Source organism: Ranitomeya variabilis, chromosome 3 (genome assembly GCF_051348905.1).
Source record: "Ranitomeya variabilis isolate aRanVar5 chromosome 3, aRanVar5.hap1, whole genome shotgun sequence".
NCBI classification, from domain to species: domain Eukaryota; kingdom Metazoa; phylum Chordata; class Amphibia; order Anura; family Dendrobatidae; genus Ranitomeya; species Ranitomeya variabilis.
The window spans coordinates 732943298-732971169 of NC_135234.1; the positions used below are offsets into that span (position 1 = coordinate 732943298).

Sequence of the window (27872 nt, forward strand, 5' to 3'; positions counted from 1 at the left end):
ATCTGGTCTTCAGCCTCTTGATAATCCAGGCTTTGGTCGCAGGGTTTGGTGGATTTTTGGCATGTTGTCAAGAGCTCAAGTTGCAGTTCAAGTGAAGGTCTGGGGTGCTGGGTTTCTTTTTATACACACACTAAATAACCGATGATTTACTGAGCACAGGTGAGGATGTAAACTAGGATTGGGTGCATTATATGACCAGGCGACAAAACTTTTGTCTTGCTAAAATCTGACCATTCTGTGTCCATTAACTGATCAATATTTCTGCATTGATGTCAATTTATTTTCTTAACCTAAACCACATTTTGGAAGGTTTCAGCTTTCAAAAGAATAATTTATACAACCAATTGATGAATTTAACATCAGGTTCTAAGCTTTTATTTACATAACATGGATAAGCGACATTACTTCTGTCAGGGAGTGTACAACTTTTACTACTTGTATACTACAATACTGATCATTAATTTTAAAAAAGCACAACACTAAGTGCCATTGTATACAGGAACTCTGTATTTACGGTCAGTGTAAAGATACTACAGTGATCACTGGTGACATTATACACAGGAGATCTGTATAAGGTGTCAGTGTACAGGTAATACAGTGATCACCACTGCCAGTGACATTATACATAGAAGCTTTGTATATAGTATGCAGTGTATAGTGTCAGTGTACAGGTAATTCACTGACTCACTAGTGACGTCTCTAGCTGAAGTCCTTCATCTTTGCTTCTCATTTTCATCCAGCACAGACTGCCATCACCTCTTCCAGCCAGGACTCATCTCTAAATAAAATAACACAGTTACCTAGAGCATGGCTTCCAGACCACATTCCCCACTTTTTCCCTTTCTTCTACACCATGTTCCAAATTATCATGCAAATTATATTTTTCTCGGATTTTCCTAAATGGTCGGTGCAAATGACAGTCAGTCTAATAAAAGTCATCACCCGTTAGAGTATACATCGAATTTTATTGGAGAAACCTCCCAATGATAACAGTGTAATCTCCAAAATGAATAAAAACTCAAGATGCACTGTTCTTCGAAATTATTAGGCACAGTAGAATTTCTAAACATTTGATCTGTTTTAAAGAACTGAAAATGCTCATTTGTGGAATTTGCAGCATCAGGAGGTCACATTCACTGAACAAAAAAGCTAAGCTAAACATCCTAACAGGCCAAGTCACATGTTACCATAGGAACCCTTCTTTGTTATCACCTTCACAATTCTCGCCTCCATTGAACTTGTGAGTTTTTGGAGAGTTTCTGCTTGTATTTCTTTGCATGAAGTCAGAATCGCCTCCCAGAGCTGCTGTTTTGATGTGAACTGCCTCCCACCCTCATAGATCTTTTGCTTGATGATACTCCAAAGGTTCTGTATAGGGTTAAGGTCAGGGGAAGATGGTGGCAACACCATGAGTTTATCTCCTTTTATGCCTATAGCAGCCAATGACTCAGAGATATTCTTTGCAGCATGAGATGGTGCATTGTCATGCATGAAGATGATTTTGCTCCAGAAGGCACAATTGTGATTTTTATACCATGGAAGAAAGTTGTCAGTCAGAAACTCTATATACTTTGCCGAGGTCATTTTCACACCTTCAGGAACCTTAAAGGGCCCTTCCAGCTGTTTCCCCATGATTCCAGCCCAAAACATTACTCCTCCATCTCCTTGCTGACGTTGCAGCCTTGTTGGGACATGGTGGCCATCCACCAACCATTCACTACTCCATCCATCTGGACCACCCAGGGTTGCTCGACATTCATCAGTAAACAAGAAATCAGTCTTCATGTGTGTCTGGGCCCATTGCAACCGTTTCTGCTTGTGAACACTGTTTAGGGGTGGCCGAATAGTAGATTTATGCACCACAGCAAGCCTTTGAAGGATCCTACACCTTGAAGTTCGAGGGACTCCAGAGGCACCAGCAGCTTCAAATAACTGTTTGCTGCTTTGTAATGGTATTTTGGCAGCTGCTCTCTTTATCCAATGAATTTGTCTGGCAGAAACCTTCCTCATTATGCCTTTATCTGCATGAACTCTGTGCTCTGTTTCAGTCACAAATCTCTTCACAGTATGATGATCACTCTTAAGTTTTCGTGAAATATCTAATGTTTTCATACTTTGACCAAGGCATTGCACTATTTAATGCTTTTCAGCAGCAGAGAGATCCTTTTTATTTCCCATTTTTCTTGAAACCTGTGGTCTGCTTTATAATGTGGAACATCATTTTTTAAGTAGTTTTTCTTTCATTAGAATCACCTGGAAAACTAATGATCACATGTGTTTAAGATTGATTTCAGTGATCCATTGAGCCCTGAGACACAATACCATCCACGAGTTTATTTGAAAAACAAAACAATTAAATCTTTATGACACTTAAATCCAATTTGCATAATAATTTGGAACATGGTGTACACTAGACATCTGAATACAGAGGTGCACCCACAAACAATATATAATTGGTTATTATGCAACCTCATAGATTGTAAGCTTGCGAGCAGGGCCCTCATTCCTTTTGGTATCTGTTGATCTATGTGTTTATTGTTATGCTTAATGTCCATTGTCTGTACAAGTCCCCTCTAAAATGTAAAGTGTTGGCACTATAGAAATAAAATTATTATAATTATTATTATTAACTGACCATTCCAAATATAAATTATAATCCACCACTGTGCACCCACTAACTATAAATAGCCACTTTCCCCATTTAATATATAAATTAATTAGCACCTGTACTCTTTCCCCAATTCATTACCAGTCACTTCATCCTCAACGCCCCCCACTATGTACCTATCACTCTAACCCTAACCCCGATTCATTATAGTTACATGCCCCTCCCGCCCCAATTCATTGACATGTCTTTCTCTCTCACCCTCTATTCATTATCAACTGCTCTACCCCACATTCAATACATCATGTACTCCCCCACCCTTAAAATTCATTATTTGTTCTTCCCCTAGATCATCATTTGCTCTCCCCACCCCCTCTTCAATTGATCATTTGCTCTCCCCACCCCCACCTTCAATTAAATTGCTGTCCCCTGTCCCTCACACTGAATTTATCATTTTGCAGCCCCCCCACTGTAATTTGAAGTCCCCTTACTTCATTCATTGCAGTCCCCTATCACCCCCTCACTTCATCTGCAGTGCCCCTTCATCATTTGCAGCCCCCTTCCATTTCATCATGAGCAGTCCCACATCAGACACACTTCATCATGTGCAGTCCTGCAGTCCCCTTCTCCCACTTCATCATGTGCAGATCACCTTACCCCCACTTCATCATGTGCAGTCCCCTTTAACCCCCAATTCATCATGTGCAGTCCCAATTAACCCCCATTTCATCATGTGCAGTCCCCCTTACCCCCCACTTCATGTGCAGCCCCACTCCCCCTTCATCATGCGCAATCCCCCTTACCCCCACATCATCATGAACTGCCCCATTCCATCATGTACAGCCCCACTCTCCCCACTTCATCATGTGCAGTCTCCTTTATCCACTAAACTATCATGTGCAGCCCCACTCCCCCTTCATCATGTGCAGCCCCACTCCATCATGTACAGCCCCACTCAACCTTCATGTGCAGCCCCACTTACCCCCTCACTCCATCATGTGCAGTCTCCTTTAATCCCCAAATTCCATCGTGTGCAGCCTCCTTACACCCCCCACTTCATAACTTGCAGTTACCCACCATTAAATTTATTTTATAAAGAAAACAAAAAAGTTCTTCATACTTACCTCACCAGTCGCTCCCCTGCAGTGCCTCTCTGCTTCTAGCATTCGGGTCATGTTGGCGTGTGCGTGAGGACGCCATCGCGCATGCCCAACAGCTAACCTGGAAGTATAGAGAACATGAAGGGAGCAGTAGCTGCGCAGCCGTCAAGGTGACAGCCAAGCATAGCTTCTGGCCCCAGCACAGACATGTGCGCTAACTGTGATGCAGCTGTGTCTGCTGCCAGCCATGTCACAGTACAGCAAACATGGCTGCGCACAATTTGCTGTGTGGCTGTAGCCACCACCAGGCAGCCGGCCCTGAACAGCTGCTGGGGGAGCGGCCCGGGGGGCATTTGCCTCTTTGCCACCTGGGCCAGTCAGCCCCTGTCGGTCAGGGTGACTGACGCTGCTTTAAGGGGTCCGCTGGGGTGATGTTATGGCAGCTAGATGGTATACCTTCCCACAGGTGAAGGGTGTCACCAGGGCTTCCCAGTGTGTAGATGGTGGATGGTGTGAGGCGCAGTGAAGAACGAGGACACAAGGTTGCAGTCTCTTTACCTTTTACTGAAGGCTTTAGCATCCACAGTCCAGAGCACCAGATCACAGGGCAGCAGGCAGAGTCCGGCCGGTTTGGAGGCAAATCCAGAGTCCCCTTATCCAGAAAGAAATCAGTAGCCTTCCTCTAGCGCCTTGGTGTTGTAGTACCTTATTGCTAAGCCTCTCATAAGGTCCTCACAGATGTTGTAGATGTTATCAATGTTATCTCTCTCTCTGTCCCCCAGATGGATAGGACAAACCCGTATGACCGGTGGCTTGAGGCTTTTTACAGGGACTCTATCATGCCCCGGCCTCTCGTGGGTGCCACCTTGCCTCCTGGGTATGGGGCGGATCAGTAACGTGAAATTAGCTGTCCTGCCGGTCTCTGGAGCAAGGCATAAAGGACTGTTGCTCCCTCAGTGTTCCGGCTACCGGGATCCTGCACCTCAGAAGGAGGCAGCCTGTGCAGGCAGAACTCCTTCTGGTATCCACTCCTTTGCTATGACGTTTTCTGACTCTCTACAATACAATTCTCTTTTCGTGTACTTTCTTAGGAACTGCCACACTTAGGGCAGGTGCAGCTCCGTGACCCTTTGTCTAGGCCTCTGACAGGCTCCCACCCCTGTCAGGGACCAACTACCTGAGCAAATCTCAGCCAGCAACTGCCTAACTTCCTCTCCAGGCCACCAGTTTTACCTAAGTGGAGAGTGCCCTAATAAATAGGAGCATAGCTCCCCCTGGTGGACTGGAGTATGAAATGTGTTGTATATCTGTGGTACCTGGTAAAGAGATCTCCTGTATTGCCTCCAAACGTAACATCACTCCCCCCTAGAGGAAAATGACATTACTGCAGCGACCAGGACCCTGGGGCGCTGCATACATAACAAAGTATATTTTGCACCCACCAGCCACAACAAGGGGTAACTTTTCTTTTATGATTTTACTTACTTGTGCACTAAGTGTCTCCCTTTATAAGCATATTTTATATGGCAGTAATAGAGCTTATATGTCATATATTCAATGTTTGCTTATATCTTAGCACACACACTGGTATATGCACTGAATCCGATTGAACACATCTGGGACATCATGTCTTGCAACATCCACCAACGTCACGTTGCACCACAAACTGTCCAGGAGTTGGCGGATGCTTTAGTCCAGGTCTGAGAGGAGATCCCTCAGGAGACCATCCATCGCCTCATCAGCAGCATACCCAGGCGTTGTAGGGAGGTCATACAGGTACATGGAGGCCACACACACTACTGAGCATCATTTCCTTGTCGAGGCATTTCCACTGAAGTTGGATCAGCCTGTAACTTCATTTTCCACTTTGATTTTGAGCATCATTCCAACTCCAGACCTCCGTGGGAAATTAGTTGTGATTTACGTTGATCATTTTTAGGTTTTATTATTCTCACATTCCACTATGTAATGAATAAAAATTTACAACTGGAATATTTCATTCAGTGATATCTAGGATGTGGGATTTTAGTATTCCCTTTATTTTTTTGAGCATGGGTGGCTAAGCTCATCCCATCAGTCTAAGGGGCTCAATCACACATCAGTGATTCGTGTAGGAGCGTTACCTGTGTTTTTCATGGGAAGCTCTAGTACCTATAATAGTGAATGGGTCAGTCACATGTTTGTGATTTTTAGGGACCAAGTGGTCAGTGCAAAATCGCGGAGACATGTCAGATCTTGATCCAAGGGTCAGATCAAAATCAACAATGGAAGTCTATGGGTCTGTGAAAAAAATCAGACATCACTCGCATTCCCTCTGAGTGTTGTCCGTTTTTCATTGACTGCTAAGTAGGAAAAAGTAGAGAATTTTTTTTCTTGCTCAAAAAAAACATTGTGAAAAACTGATGAAACGCTGATAAAAAAAAAAAACCACTGAGGAAACTTGGACCGATTTTCTTGAATGAGAAAATTGCTGACCTGTGGATGAGGCCTAAGGCTGCATCACACATCTATGAGTCACACCCCATAATATACGGACCATCCATGGGTCTTCTGTCCTGAACTCAGCAGCCTTATAGTCCTTATGCTCCTGAGATGTTGCCGACAAGCGTTCTGGTGTTCACCCCGCTACGTTTTGGATACGCACCATTTTATTTTAATGGAGTATGACCACACATGTGCAGTGCCCTCTTCATTGTGGGAAACCGTTAGATCATCATCGCACACTTGTATATACAGTATCTTATCATTGATGTGAAATTATACCCTCAGAAATTTTATGTAGCAGCGAACCGTGTAGGAGAACCATTTAGTGCTAACGAGAAAATGGTCAGGATGACTGATATGAATATAAAAATGTTAAAGTATTAACATCTAGTGCAGCCGTAGACAGGACTCAGACATGGCTGTTGTCTTTTATAGCCTCTAATAACTGATATGAAAAGGCAGCCGAGGAGCAGAATTCATGGTGGAAACGTTGGGCTGTGGAACGTGACACCAGAAGAAGAGGTTGACCACGAGTGCCAAGAACAGGAGTTGACTTCTCCAGTGGGAGACGCACCAGTCAGTGAGTAGAAAAATACAACTTCACAATTCTCAAATCAGAAGCTTCAAGTCACAAATTTCACGAGTTGGGAAAATGATTAGAACACCTAAAAAAGGTGTCCAAAGGTTGGCTCAGACGAGCGCACGAAAGCCGTCTGAGTTTCATCCAGAAAACTGACGACTGTCATCCCTGTGTCTGTTTTTTATATCCAGATGACATCCGTTTTTATACATCAAGATTTTATAATGTACAGTTTCCTGGGATATTATTGGCAATGAATCCATGAAAATTGGATGCAATAGGAAACATCCATAGGGGATCTGATTTAATTTGTGTATACTTGTATAGGCGAGTCTCATCTGAAATACAAAATGTTGTGATTTTTTTCCATTCGGACCATGTGAAAAAAAAAAAAATATCGTCTTTACGGCAGTCTTGAATAACATTGGTCCCAGTGTACAATTTTTTCCACGGGCAGCACTTGTCCAAAAAATACGGATTTGTGAGTGTAAGCTTAGAGGTATTTCGAGACTGCAATGTAATAGGCATTCACTTGAGTGCTCTAAGGAGGGATAGCCCCGATCAAATGAATGGTGCCATGCATAGGTAAGCAAAAAAGGAAAATTATGCTCCCCTGGTCAAAATTGATGTCAAGAGTTTCCCCCTATTAATTAAAGGAAATATTGATGGCCCGACCTAAGGCTCGGGTCACACCACAATATATTCTCTCATCTGAGGGAATCGGGCCAATTAGCTAATCACACTCAGGTCAGAGTTTGGTCAGATTGTGATCCAATTTTCTTGGATGTCGAGAAGATGGAAAAAGAAATCCTGTCAGTCCATGAAAATCAGACCTCACTTAGATGGCCTCAGAGTGCTTTGCAATTTTTTTCATGGACTCATCAACTTGCAAATATTGGATCAAACTTAGGCATGTAGTGTTTTTTTTTCCTTGAACAGACTTTGTCCAAAGAAAAAAATTGGACATGTGCACGGGCCTCATAACATAACATTAGTCCGAGTGCGATCTGTTGTTTTGTTGGATCTCACTCGGACCAAAAATATGGTCACCTGAATGAGCCCTAAGGGTGGTAGGACTATGACAGTTCCAGAAAACAGCTTAATGTTTCTTCGTTTTCCAACAGGGAAGCACTTCTTTTATGTCGGCACACCAAAAAGGGTTCAACAGCTGACTCAAGAAGAGAGATTTTTTGAGAAAGAAGAAATTAAAGTCCCATCAGGTAAGAGTTGACCTGCAGAAGCTGTCCCAAAAACTCCAGGTCTTACAGAGTGTTGCTCCATCTTGACCTATAAAAGGGATATCTAAGCCGGAGATGCCAATCTTAGAGGTCTAAAAGCTCCTACAGTTATGCTATATCAGGGGGTAAAAGTAATCGGTAATCTGTGGGGAAACTTGGCAATAAAGTGCAGCCAAGGGTCCATCACAGGGAAGATTCAGCATTGCAATGAACCTATTCAAGTCAGCGAGATGTCTGCCTATCGCAGGAGGACAGAAAATTCTTCCAAAGAGTGTCCTAATTTGTAAACCCTCTCCACTCTGGTTGAGGCACAAGGACCCTAAAATGAAAGACCCCTTTTGCAAACATTCTACTTGAGTGTGCGGTGAATTACGGCTCTTTGACTTTGGGACTTTACAGTCCATTCCACCAGCACCTCGCCTAATAGACCAGAGTGCACACCATTTTTTCCTTATTGTGATGATAATGAGAATCTAATGGCTACTGTGAGAATTTAAACATACTGTATACGTACAGTATATGTATTCTCTAACCCAAGACTTCTCCTGTGCTTCTCCCTGACTCTAGAATTTACTTCCCAAAGATTACTGTCTTTATGAAGTCTTTTTAAAATATGTTTTTCTTTTTTTTTCTTAGCTTTCCATATCAATAGCAATATTGAAAGCTATGAAAAAATGTTTAAAAAAAAAACACTTGATAACAACAGTAATTTGTGGAAAGTAAATTCTAGAGTCAGGGAGAAGCACAGAAGAAGTCCTGGAGTAGAGAATATAAGGGACAGAGAGCAGAGTTGAAGGTCTAGTGTAGAGCTGTTTGTTTGTTTTTTTATTTTTCCAAATTTTCTTTAAAGAGTCAGAAAAATTGATTATGGTGACCAAATCTATCGGCTCCATGCAGATATATCTGCCATAGAAAATTGGTAGAATTTTCTAATTATTGAAAATGAGTCAGGGGCTGATATCTACAGAGAGTTTTTTTGGGCTTTTACAAAGAAATGATTTGGAGCATGCTTAGTTTAAAAAAACGGAATCTGGCGCCAGAATCCATCATTTTCCGTATTCGGCACCTTCCGGTTCCCATAGGCTTCCATTCTAGCAAACAGCTGGAAGTGCCGGATTCGGCGCTTCCAGCTTTTTCGGCGGAGACAAAAAATGTTGCTATGGACGCTTTTTCCAGAAACCGGAAACGGCAGATTTGCCGGATCCGGCGAAAACTGGACGAAACGTAAGGTCATCAGGCGCAATCCGGCACTAATACAAGTCTATGGGGAAAAAAAATGGATCCGGCGGCAGCATTCGCCAGATCCAATTTTTTGAAAATTAGCCGGATTGAGCCTAACGGTGAAAACCTGATGCGTGAAAGTAGCCTTATATCAGGCGCGCGGCCGCCGGAACAGGTTTCTTATCGTCATGTCAGGAAAATCCAGTGAAATGTGAATGTTCACCGGCCGGGATGTCGTAAATACCCGTCAGCGGCGAATGTCATCATTAAATCACAAGTCAACAGGGCCGTATTCCTGACAGAGCGAGGAGGAGCGCGGCCCCAGCTCTGGAGAGGAAAAGATGATGCTCTCACTGATTTATTTTAGCACCTCGCTGCCAGCCGACATCTTTATGGGCAATTTATTATTGGTGGCGGAGGAGGGGGAATCAGAAGAATGAAAAAAAAATCCTTCACTAATAATTGTGTACAGGGGCAAATATTGGAACAATGTCAGTGTGCCTCAGCTGCTGCAGAACCTCATAATACACAACTCAGCTGCTGCAGAATCTCATTATACACAATTCAGCTGCTGCAGAAGTAATATGAATCCTCTGCGTGGACGTCAGGTGCAGACCGATCTTTTGCAGTATCTGGCAGTATTACCTTTCTCTTTACCCCATGTGCAGTCATTAAAATCTATTATTAAAGGGTGTGTCCGCTTTAGCAAACGTATAAACTTGTAAGCTCAACAATAAGCAACTCCCCAGCCTAACATGGCAGATAACAGAGAACACTAGATTACATCAAAACCTTTAGTCGCGTCTTTCCTTTGTATCTCCAGAGCTGTGGTCTCCTACCTGTATTTCTCCAGCTGTTGTAAAACTACAATTCCCAGCATGACAGCCTCCCCTGGTATAAGTCGATGACATTGCATCTGCTGTGAGATCCTTGAGCTATGGGATGATTTATATGGACAGGAATAGAGACTGATAATAATGTCCCATCATTATCCCCAATGGGCAACTGCTGGGATTTATGGCTGTCTGTGGTGTAATGGTCAGCTGTATCTTCGGAAGCCGCAGTGAGATCCTTCCTGGTGCGATGTCAGAGTATATGGTAATTCTGAGAAGGAGAGGTTATATGGACATTTATAGCTGCCAGCATCACAGAAAAAGAGTTTTCATTTAATATGCAAGACATATTAACCCCTTCCCGACATCCGTTATAGAAGGAGAGTGCATGTGGAGTGTGGGTGTATGGAGCGGGCTCAGTAGCTGATGCGGCAGTGGTTGGAATTCAAAGACTGACATTTTACTTATATACTAATTCAAAACCAGGATAAACAATTAAAGGACCAACTTTTCAAGTCCCTCAAGGGAACGACGGAGAAATAAAACACCATGAGCTTTTGGTCAATTTTCGATGTGGCAGATTTTCAGAAAGAGCACAAGTAGCTTATTTTACTTTACAGGTGCAGAAAATCTGCAACATGAAAAGCTCATCATGGGAACATGACGTTATAGTTTTGCATAATATAAAATATAGAGAATAAGTTGTCCAAGAAAAGGAGATGTTGCATAGTAAGGTGATGCTGAGAATACATGGTTACTACAAAAACATATGAAAACTTGTCAAAGATTCATCAAGTCAAATGTCCCTGTAGTGGGTTCTTTGCAAGACCGGTTTTGGTATGTTTTGAGCATTTATGCTTGCGGATAACCACTGGATGAAAAAAGACATAGTGTATGAAGATCAACAAGTGAGAAGACGCACACAGTTAATGCCTAACAGAGTGTCTGCAACAAACACCATCATGTGCTGATCAAAGACTATGCAGAAAGTGAAAGCAGAAAGAAAGTGCATGTTTCCTCGGGGAAGAGATTGGAGGAGACACCAGATTAAGTGATAGCTTTGGCCCAATTAGTAATTGTAAAAGGCCTGTAGATGGATAGACATGCAGTACAGCGAGCTGGCTTATAGCTGCCATTACGAGAGACCAGATCCAAGTAAAGGTGCCGATAGATCAGATCTGATTAAGGAGCTGAGAGACCAGATCTGAGTAAAGGAGCATATGTATACAGTGGGAAAATAAGTATTTGATATACTGCCAATTTTGCAAGTTTTCCCACCTACGAAGAATGTCTATGGACACCATGGACAAAATTATAGACATGCACAAGGCTGGGATGGGCTACAGGACAATAGGCAAGCAGCTTGGTGAGAAGGGAACAACTGTTGGTACAATTATTAGAAAATTGAAGAAACACAAGATGACTGTTAAACTTCCTTGGTCTGGGGCTCCATGCAAGATCTTGCCTTGTGGGGCAAGGATGATTTTGAGAAAGGTCAGGAATCAGCCCAGAACTACACGGGAGGACCTGGTCAATGACCTGAAAAGGAGTAGGATCACAGTCTCAAACACATGCCAGCAACATGTCCAGGCTCGTTTGAAGTTCACCAATGACCATCTGGATGATCCAGAGGAGGCATGGGAGAAAGTCATGTGGTCAGATGAGAACAAAATAGAACTTTTTGGTATCAACTCCACATACCATGTTTGGAGGAAGAAGAAGGATGAGTACAACCCCAAGAACGCTGTCCTCACGGTGAAGCATTGTGGGGGAAACATCATTCTTTCAGGGTACTAGTCTACAAATAGAATAGAATGACTGCATCGTATTGAAGGCAGGATGGATGGGTTCATGTATTGTGAGATTTTCCATCAGTAAGATCACTGAAGATGGGTCGCGCCTGGGTCTTCCAGCATGACAATGACCCAAAACACACAGCCAGTGCAACTAAGGAGTGGCTCCATAAGAAGCATTTCAAGGTCCTGGCGTGGCTTAGCCAGTTTTCAGAGGGAGCTGAAACTAAATGTTTCCCAACAAGACCCTCGAAACTTGAAAGATCTAGAGAAGCTCTGTATGGAGGAGTGGGCCAAAATCCCTGTTGCAGTGTGTGCAAACTTGGTCAAGATTTACAGGAAATGTCTGATCTCTGTAATTGCAAACAAAGGTTTCTGTACCAAATACTAAGTTCTGCTTTTCTATTGTATCAAATACTTATTTCATGTAATAAAATGCAAATTAATTATGTAAAAATCATACAATGTGATTTTCACAGGGAGTATACCGACAATAAAAATTACAGACCGCTCCATTCTTTGTAGGTGGGAAAACCTGCAAAATCATCAGTGTATCAAATACTTATTGTCACAGGTTCCTTCTCCGGTATCACACAATCAACAGAGCCAGCGAAGAGTGAACAATTCCAAGACCTTTATTTAGGCAAAAGTACGAAAGGTCCATATATACGATCCACCACACAAAGGATAAAATATTCCAGAACACAAATGCAGTTCAGTTACAGGATAAAAGCCCAACAATCCAGCACAGAGGATAACAGTCCATATTCCCTTCTTTCTCTCTCTGACATGCTGTGTTCACTTCATAGTTCCAAACAAGACTGATCTGTGTCTCACCTCCCCATTCACAGGTTAGGGGGGTGGGTCAACCCTTGTTTCAACAAGCTAGGTCAACATGTCATTAGCATATTAGCAAACAACATTATACTGACTCTGTGGAGAGATAACAATACAGAACTGTGGGGAGAATATCAGATGGCAAATAACAACTCAACACCATGAAAATAAGTAAAATTGAAATATACACAAAATGATACCCACATAACATATCACACCATCACACTTATTTTCCCCACTGTATGTATATATATATATACAGTAGTATAAAGTAAATGCACACTGGCGCTACACTAATTAAAAAAAAGAAAAGGGGGAACAATCTAAAAACCTGAGCTGCTGGTGAAGGAACAGGGTCTGTGTAAAGCCCTGCTGGTAATAAAACACAAAGGTATAAAGTATATAAAAGCTATCACCTGCGCTGTAAAACAGCGCAGGTGATAGCTATTATATACTTTATATATATATACACATACACTGCTCAAAAAAAATAAAGGGAGCATGTAAACAACAGAATATAACTCCAAGTAAATCAAACTTCTGTGAAATCAATCTGTCCACTTAGGAAGCAGCACTGATTGACAATAAATATCACATGCTGTTGTGCAAATGGAATAGACAACAGATGGAAATTATTGGCAATTATCAAGACACCCTCAATAAAGGAGTGGTTCAGCAGGTGGGGACGACAGACCACATCTCAGTACCAATGCTTTCTGGCTGATGTTTTGGTCAATTTTGAATGTTGGTTGTGCTTTCACACTCGTGGTAGCATGAGACAGACTCTACAGCCCACACAAATGGCTCAGGTACTGCAGCTGTCATGGGGTCCTTCTTCAGTATCACACAATCAACAGAGCAAGAGAAAAGTGAACAATCCCAAGACCTTTATTTAGGCAAAAATACGAAAGGTCCATATACAATCTACCACACAAAGGATAAGATAGTCTAGAAGCCAAATGCAGTTCAGTAAGAGGATAAAAGCCCTGGGAGATGAGAGTCCAACAATCCAGCAGACAGAGGATAACAGTCCATATACGCTTCTTTCACGCTGTGTTCACCTCATAGTTCCACACAGGATCTGAGATTGTGTCTCACCTGACGGATATTTTAAAGGGAACCTGTCACCTCCAAAATCGAAGGTGAGCTAAGCCCACCAGCATCACCGCTTGTATTGGATGGAGAAGCTGTAGGGTTGTAAGGACCAGCTTCACCGCAGCAATCTTCCATTGTCCCCTGATACGCGGTTCAGCCATTTGAGGGGGTTGTGGTCTGTAACAATTGTAAAGTCTCTGTTATACAAGTATGGCTGCAATTTTTTTAGCACCCATACGATGGCAAGACACTCCTTTTCAATAGTGGCATAGGCAACTCCCCGATTCAGTAGTTTCCCAACTGGCAAAAGTAACAGGATGTTCTTCTCCAGCGGTGTTCACTTGGCTAAGTACTGCGCCAATCCCAAAGGTGGATGCATCTGTCTGCACAAAGGAACCTGCGCTTATAATCAGGGGCAGCCAAGACAGGAGCAGTGATGAGGGCGGTCTTTAACACTGAAAAGGCATCCCTGCATGCAGTCGTCCACGTCACATTCCTAGGCATGTTCTTACGGGTCAGGTCAGTTAGGGGCTTGGCCAAGGTGCTGAAGTTAGAAACAAATTTGCGATAGTAACCAGCAGTTCCTGCAAAAGGCAAGTACCTGCTCCTTAGTCTGGGGTCTACACCAGTTGCTAATGGCTTCCACCTTGGCAGGCTCAGGCCTTGGGGTCCCACCCCCTACTCTATGCCCGAGGTACTGCACCTCAGCCATCTCTATTTGGCATTTATCAGGACGAATGGTCAGTCCTGCAGTAAGGATACAGTCTAGCACTATGCCCAAGTGTTTAAGATGTTCCTCCCAGGTGGTGCTAAAAATGGCAATGTCATCTAAGTAAGCACAGGCAAAGTCCTGACATTGTTGTAACAGTCGATCTACCAGTCTCTGGAAAGTAGCGGGGGCATTTTTCATCCCAAAGGGCATTCCCAGGAACTCAAAAAGCCCAAAAAGAGTAATGAAGGCTGAACGCTCCCGATCGTCCTCCGTTAGGGGTATCTGCCAGTACCCCTTGCTCAAATCTAACGTGGTCACAAATTGGGCACTGGCCAGACGATACAATAGATCATCAATCCTGGGCATGGGGTAAGCATCACTCTTGGTGGCATAATTTAATCGTCTGTAATCAATGCAGAATTGTGTTGTACCATCCTTCTTGGGGACCAGGACGACAGCAGAGGCCCAAGAACTGTGAGATGGCTGAACAGCTCCCAGTCATTTCATCTCCTCCAGTTCATTTTTTATCATAGAACAGCTTCTGGAACCTGGTAGGCAGCCTGCTGGATGGGGCGTTGTCTGGGGGTTTCCACATGGTGGCTGGTGAGAGTAGTCTTCCCCAGCTTTGAGGAGAAAGCAGCAGCCCTCGGCCTTAGTACGGTGAAAATATCGTCCTTTTGTATATCTGATAAATGGGAGCCCAGGGGCACTTGTTCCAGTGATCCTCCTGCTTGGGCGACCTGGAGAAGATCGGGGAGATACTCGGCGGCGGCGGTATCACTAAGGGGGTGGCAGATGGCTAGAACAGGCAGAGATGGGTCGTGGTAGTCTTTCAGCATGTTAATGTGGACGGTTTTCTGTCATCAACTACTGGAGCCCAGTGCTCGTCCTTCAGACAACTGGGAGGAGGTGGCCGGGCTATCACCCACCAGTAGGTCAATTAAGGCTTCTTTAGTCAGTCCCTGGTAGTTCAGGCCCATGTCTCCGGTTCTCTCCTGTAAACTGGATACAGTCCAATTTCTGTACTCAATCCATTGGGTTACACTCTGTTGATCCCACTGCTGCCACCAGTTGTCACGGGGTCCTTCTCCGGTATCACACAATCAACAGAGCAAGAGAAGAGTGAATAATCCCAAGACCTTTATTTAGGCAAAAATCCATATACAATCCACCACACAAAGGATAAGATAGTCCAGAAGCCAAATGCAGTTCAGTAAGAGGATAAAAGCCCTGGGAGATGAGAGTCCAACAATCCAGCAGACAGAGGATAACAGTCCATATACGCTTCTTTCTCTCTGAGGTGCTGTATTCATATCATAGTTCCACACAGGATCTGAGATTGTGTCTCAGGTCAGGGGGGAAGGTTGCAGGGGATCATTGTTTTAACAAGCTAGGTCAATATGTCATTTGCATATTAGCAAACAATACAGTACTGTGGGGCTGATATCAGATGGCAGCAACAGCCATTCATCATTTAGCAAATAACTCATCCTACAAGAGAACATCATGAAAATAAGTAAAATAGAAATATACACAAAATGATACCCACACACCATCACAGCAGCTCATTCAGGATGGCACATCAATGCGAGCTGTGGCAAGAAGGTTTGCTATGTCTGTCAGCGTAGTGTCCAGAGGCTGGAGGTGCTACCAGGAGACTGGTCAGTACACCAGGAGACGTGGAGGGGAACGTAGGAGGGCAACAACCCAGCAGCAGGACCACTACCTCCGCCTTTGTGCAAGGAGGAACAGGAAGAGCACTGCCAGAGCCCTGCCAAATGACCTCCAGCAGGCCATAAATGTGCATGTGTCTGCACAAACGGTTAGAAACCGACTCCATGAGGATGATCTGTGTGCCCGACGTCCACAGATAGGGATTGTGCTCACAGCCCAACACCGTGCAGGACGCTTTGCATTTGCCACAGAACACCAGGATTGGCAAATTCGCCATTGGCACCCTGTGCTCTTCACAGATGAAAGCAAGTTCACACTGAGCACATGTTGTGACAGAGTCTGGAGACGCTGTGGAGAGCGATGTGCTGCCTGCAACATCCTTCACCATGACCGGTTTGGCAGTGGGTCAGGAATAGTGTGGGGTGGCATTTCTTTGGAGGGCCGCACAGCCCTCCATGTGCTCACCAGAGGTAGCCTGACTGCCATTAGGTACCGAGATGAGATCCTCAGACCCCTTGTGAGACCATATGCTGGTGTGGTTGGCCCTGGGTTGCTGGAGTGTGTTAGCAGTTCCTGCAAGATGAAAGCATTGAAGCTATGGACTGGCCCGCCTGTTCCCCAGACCTGAATCCGATTGAACACATCTGGGGCATCATGTCTCGCACCATCCACCAACGTCACATTGTACCACAGACTTCCAAGAGTTGGCGGATGCTTTAGTCCAGGTCTGGGAGGAGATCCCTCAGAAGACCATCCGCCACCTTATCAGGAGCATGCCCAGGCGTTGTAGGGAGATCATACAGGCACGTGGAGGCCACACACGCTACTGAGCATCATTTCCTTGTCTTGAGGCATTTCCACTGAAGTTGGATCAGCCTGTAACTTCATTTTCCACTTTGATTTTGAGCATCATTCCAACTTCAGACCTCCGTGGGATATTAGTTGTAATTTACGTTGATCATTTTTAGGATTTATTGTTCTCAACACATTCCACTATGTAATGAATAAAGATTTACAACTGGAATATTTCATTCAGTGATATCTAGGATGTGGGATTTTAGTGTTCCCTTTATTTTTTTGAGCAGTGTATATACTCGTGTATCACCCAGATCCTGGCGAGTCCACTCCAGCACAGGCAGCGACCCAGTGCGGGTCATGGTGACAACATTTCTCCACCTGTGCATGGACTCTGACGTCCTGTGCGTGCTCCTGCCATTCTGTTAGCTGCAAGCTTGAAGTGTGACCTACAGCCTACAGAATGGAGTTTGATAGGGCAGAGAAACCAGGGCTCTCTTCTCTACTACAGGGTTTAACTGCATCAACATGCTATACACTGGTATGGTTAAGAATGGTGGTCGGTCTAGGTGGGCTGTGTAAGTGGGCCCAAGGCAACCGCCCCTCTGTTCCCTGGTAGCTGCACTACTGAGCTGTGTGTTATCTTAAAGGGAAACTGTCACTAGTTTTTTCATGTATGAAATGTGGCCAGCTGCAGGCAGAGCCTAAAACCTAACTGCGCATGCGACGGCACACGTTTCTCCGGCTCCTGTTTACCGGAATCTTTTCGCCCATATTGTTTTGTTCACTCCCATCAGAATTAAACTTCCAGAGGCAGGGAAGACAACAATATAAGTGAAATTGTTCCGTTAAACTAGAGGCAGAAAGACATGTGCCGGGGCATGCACAGTTAGGTTTTAGGCTCTGCCCACAGTGGGGCAGAACAAAGTGCTGAAATGACGCACATCGGACCAGACCGTCTGAATTTGTATACTTCACTGGAGCAAGTCAAAAGGTTTTTTGGGGGGATATACAGGGGGAGTCAGGACAAAAGGGTCAGTTCTCCAGCTTTTATTGGTGCATCCATAAAGAGTGCAAGATTTGCAATTGCACCCTTGTCCAAGTGCCTATGAGGCCTAAAAGGGCAATGTGTGATGGAAAATTAAAACTAATAAGTATATAAATGTTTTGCAACCTGTGTCTCTTCAGCTATTGCAAAACTTTTGCAAGCATGCCCTGAAAACAGGGTGTGTCACGACATGCTGGAAGATGTAGCTCCATAGCAGCTGTGAAGCCACAAGTTTTAGCAGATTGCTATACACAGAGCAATCCTATTGAATCTGCATAGATACAGCAGTCATTACAAGTGAGGTGAGGGGGACTATACACTCTTCTCAATTTAAATTTCAGCATCAAGAAAGAAAGTGGTGGAATTATAGAACTCGCAGGATGGATAAACATGTTACTAATCTGAAAATGATGAAAAAATTGAAAAATGTTAAAACATCTGGATTTATTCAGTATGGGATATAAGCCCCACGTGCAGAAATACCCACACTTACAGCTTTGGCCTGAGGTCTCATAGTTTTTAAGGTTGAAGGTAGACTTACGTCCATCGAGTTCAACCTACATCCTAACATGTTGATCCAGAGGAAGGCAAAAATGGTTAATGGTTGAGGAATATTCTACCTTGCAGAATTCACTTGGGCAAATCATCAAGATCCGCTGTTGGCAGCTCCTTTTGTAATTTTTCAACCAATGACATCCTAAATGTGCTTCCAGATTTTAACAATGCCCTCTCAGTGCTTGAATTCAGTAATAATTGCCCTTTTTGGCTCCATAAAATAATGTCGCACTTTGAGTCCTTCCATGTCCCAATTGTGCCAAATGGTGAGACATGAAACCAATTGCTTTCTGCTCAGTTTAAAACTCCATCTGGATCAGGAGGAAGCAGATACAGTTGAAAGTATTGCCTGTCTGGAGATCTGGGCAGGCCCCTTTAAGTTGGTAGAACATTGTTTACTTGTCACGGGTTTACCACGACAGAGAGGAGCCAGAAGACTGCAGCGTCTGATTTCTCCTATTCCTGCACTGATTAGAAGCACTTCACCTTCATATTAAAAGGTGTAAATTTCTTTTAGCAGTGCAGGGGTTAATCTGCTCAGTTGAGAGCTCCTGGAAGCTTTCCTGCATTAAGGCTCTCAACTGTTCACAGTTTGCCACTCCAAACTCCTATATAAACTAGGCCCTGGTAGCACTCATTGTCAGAGTTAGCTTATGCTGCATGGCTGGAGGTTGTAGGTAGTTGTTGCTGGAGAAGGCGTTTGGTGTATTTATCTGTGACTGTTGCTAGGTTTTGATTGTGTGATTATTCCCTATCTTCTCCTACTTTGGTTTAACTTCATCTTCCACTGCCCCGGTGTTTACCACTGTTGTATGTGTGTATATTTGTATAATTGGTATTTTCCTTTAACCCAGTTTGTATTACCTTGTTAGACTGGTTAGTGTATTACGGTACACTACTACTGACCTTCTGTGGGTGAGGGAAGGGTACAGACTGGGGGCGGATTCTGGAGCTAAGGCAAGGTATGGGGCCCCAGCATGTTCACCATCAGAAGTAATACAGGGAACAGGGCAGTTAGGGTGCCCCTCATGTTAGCTACAGGGAAGGAGCCTCTGGTCCTGGGACACCCGACAACAGAGTCGTGACAGTGTGTCAACGACGTCCATCTGAATAAGGGACATAGCAGGACAGGGCCTGTAATAATTATAGAGGATAACTCAGGAGACTCTTTGCGTGGAACAAGACAACTACAGGGCACAGTTTTATAAGTGGTAAGGTCTATATTATGACACGGTGATTCAAACAGGTGCAGAGAGAAACTCAAGTCCACAACACTTGGTGCAAATAATAAATGCAGCTTAGCAGTCTATAGGACACTTCAGAAGAAAATGCAAGCAAGCAGAAAGTCTATGAAGCACAGTTATTCTTGAGGATACTTGACCCAAATAAATCCTTGTCTTAGTCCAGGCACAGATAGATATGCTTATTATGCAGTTCAAATCATATCTTAGCTCAACCAGGGAGGTCTGGTTAATAGTCTCAGGTTATTGCAAGGCAGAAACAGCTTACATGTCCAGCAAATGCAGATGGAAGTGAACACGAACAGCAGATGAAGGAGGATTACTGGAAACTTGTGTATGCAGCAGGAACTCAGAGCAGAGTAGCAGGATCACCACACAGGTTCACAGGAGCAGGTGTATAGTCAGGGAATAATCAGTGGTCAGGAGCTGGATGCAAGGCAGAATACTCTAGCACAGACTGAACGTTGGGGTGGAGTTTTATAGCAGGAAGACACAGTGCACATGAGACTAAAGACGCCATCTTGGAAAAGGGAAGTAATGCACAAAAGGTAAAAAATGTTCAGAGCCCTGACATTACTCCCTCCTTAGAAGAGGCCTCAGGATGATCCTGGACCTGCTTTCTCAGGGAATCTCTGATGAAAATGAGAAATCTTCTGTTGGGCATTGATGTTTTCCACAGGTTCCCAAGAGTCTTCCTCAGGGGGATATCGCTGCCATCTTATCAGATATTGGAGCCGATTCCTGCGGATCTTGGAATCAATAATTTCCTCCACCACAAATTGTTCTTGCCCATCAATCACCACAGGCTGCGGAGGTGGCACAACACGTCCCTGGAAGGTATTAGGAGATACAGGCTTTAGTAAAGATACATGAAAAACTGGGTGTACCTTCATTGTCCTAGGCAGCTTCAGCCGGCAGGCCACACAGCTCACAATACCGTTGATCTTGAAAGGGCCAATGAATTTCTGTCCAAGTTTTTGTGAAGGAACGTTTAACTTCAGATTCTTAGTTGCTAACCACACGGAATCTCCTACCTTGAACATGGGTGCAGGTTTACGGAATCTACCAGCCGATCTCTTATAACGTTCTTGAGCTGTTGTCAGGGATTCCTTCAGAACCTCCAGATTCTGTCTCATCGCAGTCAGCCTTTACTCCACTACCGGAACTGGAGAATTAATTGGAGACCTAGGTAAAATACACGGATGATAACCCAGATTGGCAAAGAAACGTGTAAATTTAGTGGAGGCGCTCTGAGAATTATTATATGAAAATTCAGCTAACGGCAACAACTCCAACCAATCATCCTGGAGATGGCTGACATAACATCTTAGATATTGTTCCAGAGTCTGGTTGGTACGCTCAGACCATTTGTCTGGGGATGGTAAGCAGAAGAGAGACAGACATTAATATTGAGTGCAGAGCAAAACCCCTTCCAGAATCTTGAAGCGAACTGTACTCCACGGTCAGAGATGATCTCATCCGGAACCCCGTGCAATCGAAAGACATTCTGTATAACCAAGTTCACTGTATCTTTAGCTGAGGGGAGGCCGGTACACGGAGCAAAATGAGCAGCTTTAGTCAGGCGATCAACTACCACCATGATAGTATTCATGCCCCCCGATGTAGGCAGCTCCACAATAAAGTCCATTGATATAGACCCCTGTTATGACCCCAATGGCGAGGGTCTCAGAGATATCAGCAAGTCTGCAAAGTACAAAAATCCAGCTCATAGGGCAGTGGTAACTGGGTTGACCATATATCTACTCCTAACGCCAACCCTAGAAGTAGCCGGGGAACATGCCTACGTTGGTCGCTAGATGTCTCGCGCCAGCCGGAGAGCTAACTACCCCTAGAAGAGGAAAACAAAGACCTCTCTTGCCTCCAGAGAAAGGACCCCAAAAGTAGGATAGAAGCCCCCCACAAATAATAACGGTGAGGTAAGAGGAAATGACAAACACAGAGATGAACTAGGTTTAGCACAGAGAGGCCCACTTACTAATAGCAGAATATAGTAAGATAACTTATATGGTCAACAAAAACCCTATCAAAAAATCCACGCTGGAGATTCAAGAACCCCCGAACCGTCTAACGGCCCGGGGGGAGAACACCAGCCGCCCTAGAGCTTCCAGCAAGGTCAGGATACAGATAATATACAAGCTGGACAAAAAATGCAAACAATAACGAATAGCAAAAAGCAAAAAGCAGACTTAGCTTAATCAAGCAGGAACCAGGATAAGTAGACAAGAGCACTACAGATTAGCTCTGATATCAACGTTGCCAGGCATTGAACTGAAGGTCCAGGGAGCTTATATAGCAACACCCCTGACCTAACGACCCAGGTGAGCATAAAAGGAATGACTGACAAACCCAGAGTCAAATCACTAGTAGCCACTAGAGGGAGCCAAAAAGTAAATTCACAACAGTACCCCCCCCTTAGTGAGGGGTCACCGAACCCTCACCAAGACTACCAGGGTGATCAGGATGAGCGGCGTGAAAGGCACGAACTAAATCGGCCGCATGCACATCAGAGGCGACCACCCAGGAATTATCCTCCTGACCATAGCCCTTCCACTTGACCAGGTACTGAAGCCTCCGCCTGGAGAGACGAGAATCTAAGATCTTCTCCACCACGTACTCCAACTCGCCCTCAACCAACACCGGAGCAGGAGGCTCAGCAGAAGGAACCACAGGCACAACGTACCGCCGCAACAAGGACCTATGAAATACGTTGTGAATGGCAAACGACACCAGAAGATCCAGGCGAAAGGATACAGGATTAAGGATCTCCAATATCTTGTAAGGACCAATGAATCGAGGCTTAAATTTGGGAGAGGAGACCTTCATAGGAACAAATCGAGAAGACAGCCATACCAAATCCCCAACACGAAGTCGGGGACCCACACCGCGGCGGCGGTTGGCAAAACGCTGAGCCTTCTCCTGTGACAACTTCAAGTTGTCCACCACATGATTCCAGATCCGCTGCAACCTATCCACCACAGAATTCACCCCAGGACAGTCAGAAGGCTCCACATGTCCCGAGGAAAAACGAGGGTGGAAACCAGAGTTGCAGAAAAATGGCGAAACCAAGGTGGCAGAACTAGCCCGATTATTAAGGGCAAATTCAGCCAACGGCAAGAAGGTCACCCAATCATCCTGATCAGAAGAGACAAAACACCTCAAATACGCCTCCAGAGTCTGATTAGTTCGTTCCGTTTGTCCGTTAGTCTGTGGATGAAAAGCGGACGAAAACGACAAATCTATGCCCATCCTACCACAAAAGGATCGCCAGAACCTGGAAACAAACTGGGATCCTCTGTCCGACACAATATTCTCAGGAATGCCGTGCAAACGAACCACGTTCTGGAAGAACACAGGAACCAGATCAGAAGAGGAAGGCAGTTTGGGCAAAGGAACCAGATGGACCATCTTGGAGAAACGATCACATATCACCCAGATGACAGACATGCCCTGAGACACCGGAAGATCCGAAATGAAATCCATAGAGATGTGTGTCCAAGGTCTCTTCGGGACAGGCAAGGGCAAGAGCAACCCGCTGGCACGAGAACAGCAAGGCTTAGCTCGAGCACAAGTACCACAGGACTGCACAAATGACCGCACATCTCTTGACAAGGAAGGCCACCAAAAGGACCTGGCCACCAGATCTCTGGTGCCAAAAATTCCCGGGTGCCCTGCCAACACTGAGGAATGAACCTCGGAAATGACTCTGCTGGTCCATTTAGCAGGCACAAACAATCTGTCAGGTGGACAAGAGTCAGGCCTACCAGCCTGAAATCTCTGCAACACACGTCGCAGATCTGGAGAAATAGCTGACAGGATAACTCCTTCCTTAAGAATACCCACAGGTTCAGCGACTCCAGGAGCGTCAGGCACAAAGCTCCTAGACAGAGCATCGGCCTTCACATTCTTAGAACCTGGTAAATACGAAACCACAAAGTCAAAACGGGAGAAAAACAATGACCAGTGGGCCTGTCTAGGATTCAGGCGTTTAGCAGACTCGAGGTACATCAGATTTTTGTGATCAGTCAAGACCACCACACGATGCTTAGCACCCTCGAGCCAATGACGCCACTCCTCAAATGCCCACTTCATGGCCAACAACTCCCGATTGCCCACATCATAATTTCGCTCTGCCGGCGAAAACTTCCTAGAGAAAAAGGCACAAGGTCTCATAGTAGAGCAACCAGGGCCTCTCTGCGACAAAACGGCCCCTGCCCCAATCTCCGAAGCATCCACTTCAACCTGAAAGGGAAGTGAGACATCAGGCTGGCACAAAACAGGTGCTGAAGTAAACCGGCGCTTCAACTCCTGGAAAGCCTCCACGGCAGCAGGAGCCCAGTTAGCCACATCAGAGCCTTTCTTGGTCATATCCGTCAACGGTTTAACAACGCTAGAAAAATTAGCGATAAAACGACGGTAGAAGTTAGCAAAACCCAAGAACTTCTGAAGACTCTTAACTGACGAGGGTTGAGTCCAATCATGAATAGCTCGAACCTTGACTGGGTCCATCTCCACAGCAGAAGGGGAAAAAATGAACCCTAAAAAGGGAACCTTCTGTACACCAAAGAGACACTTTGAGCCTTTAACAAACAAAGAATTTTCACGCAAAATCTTGAAAACCATCCTGACCTGTTCCACATGCGAGTCCCAATCATCAGAAAAAAACAGAATATCATCCAGATAAACGATCAAAAATTTATCCAGATACTTCCGGAAAATGTCATGCATAAAGGACTGAAAAACTGAAGGTGCATTAGAGAGCCCAAATGGCATCACCAAGTACTCAAAATGACCTTCGGGCGTATTGAATGCGGTTTTCCATTCATCTCCTTGCTTAATGCGCACAAGGTTGTACGCACCACGAAGGTCTATCTTGGTGAACCACTTGGCACTTTTAATCCGGGCAAACAAGTCTGACAACAACGGCAAAGGATACTGAAATTTGACAGTGATCTTATTCAAAAGCCGATAGTCAATACAAGGCCTCAAAGATCCGTCCTTTTTAGCCACAAAAAAGAATCCCGCACCAAGAGGGGAAGAAGAAGGACGGATATGCCCCTTCTCCAGAGACTCCTTGATATATGAACGCATCGCGGTATGTTCAGGTACCGACAGATTAAACAGTCTTCCCTTAGGAAACTTACTGCCTGGAATCAAATCTATTGCACAGTCACATTCCCTATGAGGAGGCAATGCACTTGACCTAGACTCGCTGAAGACATCCTGATAATCAGACAAATACGCCGGAACTTCCGAAGGCGTAGAAGTAGCAATAGACACGGGCAGGGAATCTCCATGAATTCCATGACAGCCCCAACTTGACACTGACATTGCCTTCCAGTCCAAGACTGGATTATGGGTCTGTAACCATGGCAACCCCAAAACAACCAAATCATGCATCTTATGCAGAACAAGAAAACGTATCACCTCCCGATGTTCAGGAGTCATGCACATGGTAACCTGTGTCCAAAACTGCGGCTTATTTTCTGCCAATGGCGTAGCGTCAATACCCCTAAGAGGGATAGGATTTTCTAATGGCTCAAGAACAAAACCGCAACGCTTGGCAAATGACAGATCCATAAGACTCAGGGCAGCACCTGAATCTACAAACGCCACGACAGGATACGATGACAGTGAGCAAATCAAAGTTACAGATAGAATGAACTTAGGTTGCAAATTACCAATGGCGACAGGACTAACAACCTTAGTAAGACGCTTAGAGCATGCTGAGATAACATGTGCAGAATCACCACAGTAGTAACACAAGCCATTCTGGCGTCTATGAATTTTCCGCTCATTTCTAGTCAGGATTCTATCACATTGCATTAAATCAGGTGCCTGTTCAGATAACACCATGAGGGAATTTGCGGTTTTGCGCTCCCGCAACCGCCGGTCAATTTGAATCGCCAGGGCCATGGAATCATTCAGACCTATGGGAATGGGAAAACCCACCATCACATTCTTAATGGCTTCAGAAAGGCCATTTCTAAAATTTGCAGCCAATGCACACTCGTTCCACTGGGTCAGCACGGACCATTTCCGAAATTTTTGGCAATACACCTCAGCCTCGTCCTGGCCCTGAGACATAGCCAGCAAGGCTTTTTCTGCCTGAATCTCAAGATTGGGTTCCTCATAAAGCAAACCAAGCGCCAGAAAAAACGCATCAATATCAGCCAATGCCGGATCTCCTGGCGCCAGCGAGAAAGCCCAATCCTGAGGGTCGCCCCGTAAAAAAGAAATAACAATTTTCACTTGCTGAGCGGAGTCTCCAGAGGAACAGGGTCTCAGGGACAAAAACAATTTACAATTATTCCTGAAATTTCTAAACTTAAATCGGTCTCCGGAAAACAGTTCAGGAATCGGTATCTTAGGTTCTGACATAGGATTTCTGGTAACATAATCTTGTATGCCCTGCACACGAGCAGCAAGCTGGTCCACACTTGTAATCAAGGTCTGGACATTCATGTCTGCAGCAATCACAAGCCACTCAAAGGTAAAGGGGAAAAGAAAAAAAAAAAAAAAAAATGAGAGAGAGAAAAAAAAACCTCAGAACTTTCTTTCTTATAATCCCACTTCTGCAATGCATTTAACATTTAGTACTGGCCTGGCAAACTATTATGACCGCAATGGCGAGGGTCTCAGAGATATCAGCAAGTCTGCAAAGTACAAAAATCCAGCTCATAGGGCAGTGGTAACTGGGTTGACCATATATCTACTCCTAACGCCAACCCTAGAAGTAGCCGGGGAACATGCCTACGTTGGTCGCTAGATGTCTCGCGCCAGCCGGAGAGCTAACTACCCCTAGAAGAGGAAAACAAAGACCTCTCTTGCCTCCAGAGAAAGGACCCCAAAAGTAGGATAGAAGCCCCCCACAAATAATAACGGTGAGGTAAGAGGAAATGACAAACACAGAGATGAACTAGGTTTAGCACAGAGAGGCCCACTTACTAATAGCAGAATATAGTAAGATAACTTATATGGTCAACAAAAACCCTATCAAAAAATCCACGCTGGAGATTCAAGAACCCCCGAACCGTCTAACGGCCCGGGGGGAGAACACCAGCCGCCCTAGAGCTTCCAGCAAGGTCAGGATACAGATAATATACAAGCTGGACAAAAAATGCAAACAATAATGAATAGCAAAAAGCAAAAAGCAGACTTAGCTTAATCAAGCAGGAACCAGGATAAGTAGACAAGAGCACTACAGATTAGCTCTGATATCAACGTTGCCAGGCATTGAACTGAAGGTCCAGGGAGCTTATATAGCAACACCCCTGACCTAACGACCCAGGTGAGCATAAAAGGAATGACTGACAAACCCAGAGTCAAATCACTAGTAGCCACTAGAGGGAGCCAAAAAGTAAATTCACAACAGACCCCCAAGGGCGGGACGGAACAGGTAATGGTTGTAGAAGACCCGTAGGTGCCACATGAGGAGTCTTGTAACGGGCACATACCTCGCAAGAGAGAACATAGTCCTTGGTATCCTTCAGGCAAGTTGGCCACCAGAAGAATCGGCTCAGGAACTTTTTTGTCTTTTGTACCCCCCTGTGACCAGCCAACTTGGAGTCATGTACCAACTTGAGGATCTGCAGACGGACGACCTCCGGGACGTAGATACGTCGATCGCTGAACCACATGCCACCCTTAAAGACAAGATTAATATCCACTGGTGGGTTGGCCAGAAATACATCATCTTCATAGGCCTCCCTGCACTCCTTCCACAAGTCCTGATCATGGATAACTCCGATGAAATTGGCATCAGATAGAATGGTCTTGGACGGGGTTCCAGGTACGGAATCCGCAGCATGGATTCGGGATAAAGCATCAGCCTTCCCATTATGAGAACCTGGACGGTATGAGATAACAAAGTTAAATCGATTTAAAAATAAGTTCCAATGAGCTTGATGAGGAGAAAGACATCTAGCGGATCTAAGGAACTCTAGATTGCGATGGTCAGTTAGCACTATGATCTGTTGTGCAGCTCCTTGCAGATGATGCCTCCATTCTTTGAAAGCCGCAATAATAGCCAGCAATTCCTTG

General features: G+C 44.7%; 1 protein-coding gene across 4 annotated transcripts in view; it reads left to right on the forward strand.

The window, feature by feature from the left end:
* The window catches only part of C3H11orf97 (chromosome 3 C11orf97 homolog), a 151798-nt gene that overhangs the window by 11174 nt on the left and 112752 nt on the right, over positions 1-27872 (forward strand). For all 4 annotated transcript variants that reach the window (XM_077299839.1, XM_077299838.1, XM_077299837.1 and 1 more), the window contains exons 2-3: positions 6625-6769; positions 7894-7989. In XM_077299839.1, coding sequence (XP_077155954.1) covers positions 6640-6769; positions 7894-7989 — 226 coding nt within the window. In that variant the 5' untranslated portion in view covers positions 6625-6639. The remainder of the gene's footprint in view (positions 1-6624; positions 6770-7893; positions 7990-27872) is intronic.